This window comes from Theobroma cacao, chromosome 4 (assembly GCF_000208745.1).
Source record: "Theobroma cacao cultivar B97-61/B2 chromosome 4, Criollo_cocoa_genome_V2, whole genome shotgun sequence".
Classification (NCBI taxonomy): domain Eukaryota; kingdom Viridiplantae; phylum Streptophyta; class Magnoliopsida; order Malvales; family Malvaceae; genus Theobroma; species Theobroma cacao.
This window is the reverse complement of record NC_030853.1, coordinates 29,654,182-29,664,276: the sequence shown is the minus strand read 5'-3', so window position 1 is coordinate 29,664,276 and position 10,095 is coordinate 29,654,182. Positions and strand designations below refer to the sequence as shown.

General features: G+C 30.8%; 1 protein-coding gene and 1 pseudogene across 1 annotated transcript; one reads left to right on the top strand and one right to left on the bottom strand.

The window, feature by feature from the left end:
- Positions 3,683–4,358, top strand: LOC108661641 (pentatricopeptide repeat-containing protein At2g35030, mitochondrial-like). Its single transcript, XM_018119128.1, has 2 exons — positions 3,683–3,912; positions 4,100–4,358. The coding sequence occupies exons 1-2, from the start codon at positions 3,683–3,685 to the stop codon at positions 4,356–4,358; spliced, it is 489 nt and encodes a 162-aa protein (XP_017974617.1).
- LOC108661640 lies at positions 6,452–9,869 on the bottom strand (annotated as a pseudogene).

Here is a 10,095-nt window from a genome sequence, read left to right as displayed (position 1 = left end):
TCCCTACACTCATGTATTTTGTTTAATTTAGTTTTTGTACTCAAAATCGAAGCAATTAGTCTCTTAATTTTGAGAATTACTTCAATTTAGTCCCTCCCTCTAACAGCGTACAATTTTACTGTTAAAGGAGATGATGTCAACGCTAACGTGGAGTTGATGTGGCACCAACATGATGATGTGGCACAAACATGATGATGTAACAATGAGGAATAAAAATAATAATTAAATAAAAAATTATTTTGAGGGCTATTAAAAATATATATAATAAATAAAATTATATTGAAGGAAATATAATCATTTTATTCTATCAATTTGTATGTATATTCTTGTTATTTAAAATTGCAACATACATGCCAAAACGCATTGGTTATTCTAAATAAAAAATAATACATTGATGAAATTTTAAATAATAGTGCAACACTACAATTTATATTTAAGAATTATATAATAATTTATTAATTTTTAAAGATTAAAATCATAAAAAATAAAATTCACATAATAAAAAAAAGAAAAACGTGGTAAATAGAAGATAAAACCCACACATGACATCATAAAAAATAAGGAACAAGAATATAGTTGATGGTTCGTAGAAATTTGTAAAAGAAAATCTATAGAGATTTAGAATATATGAATAAATAGAATAGAAATGAGAAAAATAAATAAAAATAATAATATCAATTAAAAAATAAAAAAAACTTTAAAATTGAGTGGAATCATTTTGTTATTTTTTATTTGCATTAATTATTAAATAAAAAGTTATTTTGGGGAGGAAACTAAAAAAATTTATAAAAAAAATTAAAAATTTTATAAAATATGAAAATTTTTTTAAAAATTTTAAGCTTAAGGAGGCTCTGTGCCACATCAACATCACATGATATGGAATGACAAGTGACATTTTAATTAAATCTATCATTAGTTATAAGGGTTTATTTGACTCAAAAATAAAAATATAAGATTTATTTAGTTTATAATAAAAATAAAAAAATTTAATTGAACACAATAAAAATATAAAGACTTATTTAAACTTTTGTGAATAATTTAGAGGTTTTTTTAAATATTATGCCTGTAAAAAGTAATAAATTGCCACCAATGAATTATCGTGAAAAAAAAGATATCAACTTTGATTTCGCTTGTAAAAGATAATACTAAACAAATGACTTAAAACTCATTTGCAATCTTTACATGCATTCTGGTTTTTCCGTACTTTTATTGTGATTTTTAAGCTGTTGATTAAACATAATTCAACTTGAGGTTTAGTGGGTTGTTTTGCAAATATATATTCTAATTAATGCTGCATTTGATCTAATCAATATTCATAAAAAAAACTAGGGTTATTGCGAATTTAGAATTAATAAAGTTAATTTTCATAATGCGTGCATGAATAATGCATTTATTATAATTAATAGGTTAATATCCTATAAAATGTGGGGATGTGAAAATCTCAAATTCCACCTTAAAAGTCTAACCCATCAGTCACGCCTAAAACATTTTCCACAAGAGACTTTTGAAAAGCAAAACAGTTTGCACTGTCACTTAACAATATAGCTACAGAGCAGGAGATTATGATGTTATTGCTTAATTACTCTATTTTCCAACCTTTTGCTTTCAATTTCAAATGCTTTAATGCTTTGTCTCTTCTTAACCTTTATTAGTTTGTTTTTCCTTTTACAATTCTAAACCGTTTCTTGGTGCACACCCAAGGTTTTTAGGCTTGATCAAAGAGTACTAAATGATAGAGTTCAAGCTTCAACAGCAGTATAAAATTTCCAACAACATTTTCGCTCCATGATGCAGGCTTACCCAAAGAAGATAAAGTCAACACAAAACATATACTTTTCTTGCGAAATTCTTAGTTTGTCTTATCTCGGACTGCTCTTTCTACACGTTAGCCTCTTTTTATCAATTCTCTAAGTCTTGGTCTTGTTTATGTGGGCCATAGATTGTTGATTAATTACCAATGCCTTGATATTCAAGTTATTCGTAAACATATAGTTTTTCAAAATTATATATATTAGACCAAATATTTAAATAAATTCTCAAATTATATCAAGATAGTTTATTTAATCTTTATCTTTTTATTGTGTCTAAATAAATCTCCGAACTTTTGTTTTGAGTTAAATAAACCTCTTTCATTAACTGTTGATTAAGAAAGTTAGGCAATGGTACTATTAGTAATTTTTTATACCACGTCACGTAGCATGTTGATGTGTCATTTTGATGACATTAATGTCATATGACAGATAACATGACATAAAAAACTATTAACTAAGAATTGAGTTTTTCCCCTTTTATGTATCTAAATATCCGAAAATTATTAGTTAGGGATTTGAAACAAAAAATTAAAAAAAAAAAACTAATTGCTTCAAATTGCTTACCATTATTTATTAACTAATTACGATCTTAATTGAAGCACTCATTTTTAACAAAAAAACCTAATCCAACTTTTCTAGTTCAATTAAAGTCATTGTTGCCCACAAAGAAATATTCACTTTCTTCAACATTCCCTAGACCCAATGTCTCTTATAGTCAGAATGTCCTCTCTCTATATGCAATTCCTATTCCTCATCTAAAAATTGTTCTTTTTGATAGTTTTGAATTTCCAAAAACTATGAAAGATGTGAAGAGAGAATCTATTATTAACTTATTCTTCTTAAAATCGTATCTGAGTATTCTCAAATTTCTATGTACCAATTTTCAGTCGAGCAACAATAGCTTTAATCAAATTGGAAAATTTGGATTAGATTTTTTTGTTAGGAAAGGTGGTTTTAATTAAGAAGATCATAATTAGTTAAAAAACGATGGTAATCAGTTTGAAGCAATTACGTTTTTTTTAGTTTTTTGTTCCAAATCCCCAACTAATAATTTTTGGATATTTGGATGGATAAAAAAGAAAAAACTCAATTCTTAGTTAACAATTTTTTATGCTACGTGGCATTGACATCATCAAAATGATACGTCAACATGTCACATGGCAAATGACGTGGCATCAAAAATTACAGATTATATGGTTGACTAGTCACCTATTAGTGAAAGAGGCTTATTTAACTTAATATAAGAATTCAATGATTTATTTAAATGTAATAAAATGATAGGAGCTGAATTAACTTTTTATATATAATTTGAGAGCTTATTTACATATTTAATCATTATTATATATATTAATATTTTAAAATAATGATGGAAACATAACTTTACCTAAAAAAATGTATGAAACCAAACATAATTTAAAAATAAAAAATGACGATTTATAATAAATGAAATATCTAAACTTGGTTTTATTTTGTAAAAAATAGTACCAAACAATCCTTACGGGTGTTGCCTAGTCATTTAACATATTCAACCTGAGGTTCAGTTGGTTGTTTTGCAAATATATATGCTAGCCAATTCTTGATTGACACGAGTACGGTCGTGAACTAAACCCTTTTCTTTTATATTGCTCACTCTTTTCTTTTATCAATCTTGTTCACCTTTCTTTGGCTCTCTGGGTTTGGGCATGTTCAATCCTAAACTAAACCCAACTTTTCGCATAAAACTCGCCAGACACCTCTCTTTTTCGGCCCCAACATTCGTTCAAAGCAACCAAATATCCACAACAGTCTCCAACCTTAAACCCCACAACTCCAAAATCTCAAATTTCAGGAAAAATGGGGTTATCCAAGAAGCCCAGAACCCGTTTGACAAAATGCCTCGCAAAAACGTTGTCACCTGGAATTCAATGATTGGTGGGTATTTTCTCAATGGTTTTTTAAGCAAAGCCTCGGCTTTATTCCATCAAATGCCAGAACGTGATATTTTTACGTATAACACTGTGATATCTGGGCTCATGCATGGTCATGATGTGGAAGGTGCAAGTGGAGTTTTTGAAGGGATGGCCTGTAGAGATGTGGTGACGTGGAATGCAATGCTTGGAGGGTATTTTATGAATGGAATGTTGGAGGAGGTGGGTTGAATGTGTTTGAGGAGATGCCAGGAAATAATGTTATATCTTGGAACTTGGTGATTGAAGGGCTTGTGAAGTGTGAAAATTTTGATTTGGCTGAGGAGTATTTTAAAAGAATGAGTCATAGACATGTTGCTTCTTGGACTGTTATGATTTCAGGGTCTGCAAAAGCCGGAAGGATGCTGACACTTGTAAATTCTTTGAAGGGATGCCAGTCAAGGATGTTCGTGCATGGAATGTGATGCTAGAGGGTTATGTAGGATTTGAGTGTGTTGACAAGGCAGAAATTTTGTTCCAGGAAATGCCTGACAAGGATTTGGATTCATGGAAATTATTGGTGAGTGGATTGGTTAAAAGTAGACGATTAATAGGTGCTTTGCGTTATTTCATGGAAATGCCAACGAAATGTTGTAATTAAAACATTGAACTCAATGTTGTTGGGGTTGATAAGAAATGGACTTGTCAAGGAAGCTCATGCATTTTGGAGAAACAACCATATAATAATGCTGTAAAATTTCAGAATCCAGAGCAATTCAGAGAATCAGTGGCAATAATTAGTTAAGGATAAGAAATTGCGTAGTTCCCCAAATGATTTTCAAGTTTCAAAAAATTGTACTAGTAATTAGGATCCACTTATGAAGATCTGCCAATTTGGTGATTCTTTTAGAATTAGAGACGAGAAGAAGATATAGAAAATAGAAAATTCAGATAAAGATGTAAAATTATTCGCATGATTTTCTAGTGCTGATTTGCTCGCCACCAAAGTCAGTTATTTAATTTATTTAATGGCTATACAATTTATTATTTGCATCTTTTACTTTTAAAATGGTTTAGAAGGAAACAAATTAAGAGTTTCAATCTGACAATGGAAATGGCTTTGCTATATTGATTTACACCACCGTGTCTAGGGGCGGAGCCTCCTTTAACTTTGGCTCCCCAAAAATTTTTAAATTTTTTTTATAACATATAAAATTTTAAAAAATTTTAATATAATCTCTTCATACCCCCAAAATAATTATTATTTAATAATTAATATAAATAAAGAATAAAAAAAAATTCCGCATGTCTTGTTCAACTTTAAATTTTTTTTCTGCTTTCAATTTATGTTATTATTTTTATTTATATTTGTTTATACTATTTGTTCATATGTTTTAAGTTTTTATAGATTTTTTTTCTAAATTTCTACAAACCATCAACCATATTCTTTTTTTCTTATATTATATATGGGTTCTATCTTTTACTTATCATTTTTTTCTTATTAAGTGGATTTTATTTTCTATAATTTTAATCTTTAAAAATTAATAAATTATATGTAGTTTTCAAATAAATTGTAGTGTAGCATTGCTGTTAAAAATTTCATTAATGTAGCTATTTTTATGAACTCTAATTATGTAAGAGAAAATTATCTTGAATCTATCTTTTTTTATATGTTTTATGTTTTATATTTAGATGAAAGGAAATTATTTTGAATATATAGTCTTTAAAAATCCTAATTATATAAAAAAATTATTAATCATGTATATCGTATTTAATTAATTATATTTTATGGATTATAGTTTTATATTTAGTATTATAAGTTTAAATAGAAATAAAATAAAAATATTAAAAGTTGATTATATTAATTTTTTTTAATTTTGATTAAAGTATTAGTAAGTTGAAAATAATTGATAAATTCTTTAAAAGAAAATATGTAAATCGTCTAAATGATTTTCCTACACTTGAACTACCAAGCCTCAATGCTTCAACTTATAAGCAAGAGCAATGCGATTCAAAATGTCCAAAACTCAATTGTTAAGAAATAGATGTTTTTCAGTACATAATTAATAATTAATGAATTTGAATTCAAGAAATATGGTCGAAAACAACTTTCTTAAAAAATTATTGTAAGTCTCTCTTTTCTTTATTTATATATTATATAAAATTATTTTTTATTATTAATATTTTGATTATTGATTAAGTTCAACATATTAGTTTTTTAAATTTTTAACTTTTATTCTCTTGCCTTTGACCCCTCAACAAAAATTGGTTAGCTTTGCCCCTGACCGTGTCTCTCTATTTTGGAGTTATTCTTCTTTTTGCTCTTAGATAATTTTTCAATTCCAAAAATAAAGAAACAATGCCAAATTACTTTGCTACAAAATCACACCTAAACTGATTAGTAAAACTCTCAAAGGGGTACAAATCTGCATTCCATGATCTGGTGCAGAAGGTTTTAGATATATGAGTCTGCCCAGTTGAAGAACTTTGCATGATTTTGTTGAACAACTAACCAAATAGAGCCTTTTAGCTGTCATAAGATAAAGAAAACAAAGAAAGCATTAGACTGAGAAGTTCAAAAGAAACAACAAATGTTCATCTGTTTAAACAGGTGATTGTGAAAACTAAATTTGCCATAACCCTTAACTTCTGTAAGTGGATGAAATTAACTTGTTCAATTAAAATGATACATAGCAAAAACTTACTCTATGTTTGTGAGAAATAAATATATGGAAATTCATTAGAGACATATACTTACAGAGTTATTGATTTTCTGAATTTGTTTGAAAAGTTGAAAGGACCCAGCAGCAGAAGACCAATCACACCCCAAAAGCCAATAACGAATCCATATGCCATACCACACCAGAACCAATCCGTTTCAAATCCGTTGTCACTTTCTCCACTTTCATTTTCAATGTCATGAATTGCACCATTTGTGGAACACTTGTCTGGAAGTGGCAATCCACAGAGTTGGTTGCCGACGCAGCTAGACGAATCCAAGCTTTGTAACTGAGTGCTTGAAGGAATTTGTCCAATCAAGTTGTTGTAAGACAAGTTCAAGTGGTTCAAAAATGTCAAAGTTGATATGCTTTTGGGAATTGGACCAGACAATTTGTTGAAAGAGGAATCGACCGATTCTAAAAATTCCATCTCGCCAATATTTTTAGGTATTGGTCCGGTCAAAAAATTATGTGACAAATTCAATGACAGCAACTCCAATAAGCTTGTTACTTCCACGGGGATCTCTCCTGATAAATTGTTGTTAGAGAAATCTATGCTTCTGACCAAGTCAAGAGTTGTGCTATACTCAAGCATTCGACGTCCTTTCATTACAATTGATGCAGCAAAGTACGGAAAATAGTTATAAGGAGAAGCCTTTGAACTTTCATCACAATTGATGCAGCAAGAGATGTATCAATGTCCTTGGAACCACTCGCTTTTACCATGGCACTAAAGTTACTTAAACATCTTGGTTAACTTCCGAAGAGATTATTATAAGCAAGGTCCAAGACTTGGAGAGAATCAACAGCGCACAATTGCTCTGGTATGTACCCTGAAAACTTGTTTGAGCGAAGCCTCAGGACTTTTAGCTTTTGAAAACTATGGTCTAGCCATTTTGGGATGTGCCCATATAATTCGTTCTCACCAAAATCAAGTAGCATCAAAATTGTGCAATTTTTCAGTGAAGATGGAATTTCTCCAGAAAGGTGATTTTTTTGAAGATGCAATGATAGAAGAGAATGTAAAATTCCCGTAGAACTTGGTATTCTTCCTGTAAAATTGTTGTTATTTAAATCTAAGATCACCAAATTTTACCAATTCAACCAACAATCTGGAATCTCCCCGGATAGAAAATTTTCACCAAGATTAAGAATTTTGGTTCTCATGGTCTCCTTCAACTTATAACACAAAAGAGGGAAGAGAGATCCTAACAAAAAATTATTGGAGAGGTCTAGAAAAGACACGTTGGAAGAGACCTGAGGTAAAGGACCACTAAAATGATTAAAACTAAGATCAATGATGGAATCAACAAATGCAGTCCTAGGTATATCAGGAATCTGCCCATGGATTTGGTTGTAAGAGAGATTGAAATATTGAATTTGAAAGGGTGAGTTCCAAAACCAACTAGGAATGCTATCTAAAATGGTTGAGTTAGAGATATCTAGAGCTATTAATATTTTTGTGAACGAAGCCACAGAGGAAACTGCCACCCTACATGCAAAGATCTCAATCCTAAGATTTCCAGTTGAAAAGGAGGAACCCAATCAAGACTGACATTTAAAAACATTGGGTTCCCTGAAACAGTTAAGATTTTCAATTTTGTAAGATTGCCAAAGTGAATTTCTGAAACAACACCCCTTAACCAATTATTAGAAATATAAAATTTTTCCAAGTTTGCAAGTTGTCCAAATGACTCGGGAAGGTGCCCTATCAATTTGTTCTGACCAAGGCGTAAAACCCTTAACGACGAAAGTTCTCCTATGGACAATGAAATGGTACCAGAAATTAAGTTATTATTCAAATAAAATATCTTCAATTTCTTAAAGTTTTCAAGTCTATTAGTTAATTGACCAGATAGTTGACACCTACTTAAATCCAGTACATCAAGTTGTTTAGAAACACATCCTGACAAAAATTCTAAACCATCAGATACATCTTGACTCAAGTTCACACTCGTAAAAACGATTGACTTTAAATTACAAAGATTTCCCCTTGATTTTGGAATTACTCCTTCAAGTTCATTCTCTGAAAAGTCAAGGCTAATGGCAGAACTCATATTTCCTATAGCACTTGAAATTAAACCTTTCAAGCTGTTAGAGCCAAGGTTAAGAAATTGAAGAGAGTTAAGATTATACAGCCACTCAGGTATTGAAGAATTAAAAGCGTTAAATGAAAGATCAAGGTGCCTAAGAGAGGTCATGTTTGCTAGGCCATCAAATACTCGTCCTTTCAAATCGTTATGACTCAAATCAAGAGAAACTAGAGATTTGAGATGAAATATCCAGCTAAAGTCGACCACGCCGGCATTCTCAAAAGAATTTGAAGAAAGGTCAAGAATTGCAAGAGAGGATCGATTAAGATTTATGGGTGGAGGAACCTGAAGAAGTTGACAACCTGGCAAATATAATTTCTTCAAGGAAGGGAGTGTGTTTAGCACTTTTAACCAATTGGAAGCCTTTGTAAGGTTCACATTACCCAAATCAAGGTGTTTTAATGAAGAAAGACCAGACAACCACTGGAGATTGGCAACATGGAGATTATATTCATCACCAGCATAAAGATTAAGATGCTGTAAACTTGAGATATTTCCAAGTTGACGAGGAACTAATCCTCCAATCCAGCGCTGGAAAGGTTAAGGCATCTTAAACTCTCGATTGAAGCCAAGAACTGGGGAATGGGAATACCTTCAAATGCATTGTTGCTTAAGTCTAAAAAACTCAAATGCTTCAGTTTGAGTAAAGAAGGGTTTATCTAACCTCTTAACTTTGACCTCTCGAAGGCTTCAAGTTCAACAGCACTAGCATAAAAATCCGGGAAGATAATGGATTTCTAAGATGGAGCTCAAGCACATGGTTAGTCACATTGTCACAAACAACTCGAACCCACCCATAACAATCTTCGTCAAGAGTCCAAGAGGCCAACCAGTTTGCTTGATCTATGAGATCTTGTTTAAACATAAAGAGAGCTTGTCTCTCACTCTCAAGGATGTTCGTGCATGGAATGTGATGCTAGAGGGTTATGTAGGGTTTGAGTGTGTTGGAAAGGCGGGAATATTGTTTCAGGAAATGCCTGAGAAAGATTTGGATTCATGGATTGCTTAGGAATAGTAAATGCTTTGCGTTGTTCAATGGAAATGCCTACAAAATGTTGTAAATCATTGAACTCAATGTTGTTGGGGTTGATAAGAAATGGACTTGTCAAGGAAGCTCATGCATTTTTGGAGAAATAACCACATAATAATGCTGCAAAATTTCAGAATCCAGAGCAATTCAGAGAATCAGTGACAATTAAGGATAAGAGATTGCATGGTTCCCCAAATGATTTTCAATATTAAAAACTTAGGATCCACACATGATATCTGCCAATTTGGTGATTCATTTAGAATTAGAGACTAGAAGAAGAAGATATAGAAAATAGAAAATTCAGATAACGATGTAAAATTACGGGCCATTCGCTAGTCTTGAGTTGCTCTCCACCAAAGTAAGTTATTTATCTTATTTAATTGGTACACAATTGATTGTTCTAAACTCTATTCGATCACTGAATTGATTATTTGCATATTTTACATTTAAAATGCTATAGAAGAAAATATATATATGTAGAGTGTCAATCTGACAACGGAAATGGCTTTGCTATATGGATTTACACCATCATCTCCCTATGTTTTTGAGTTACTC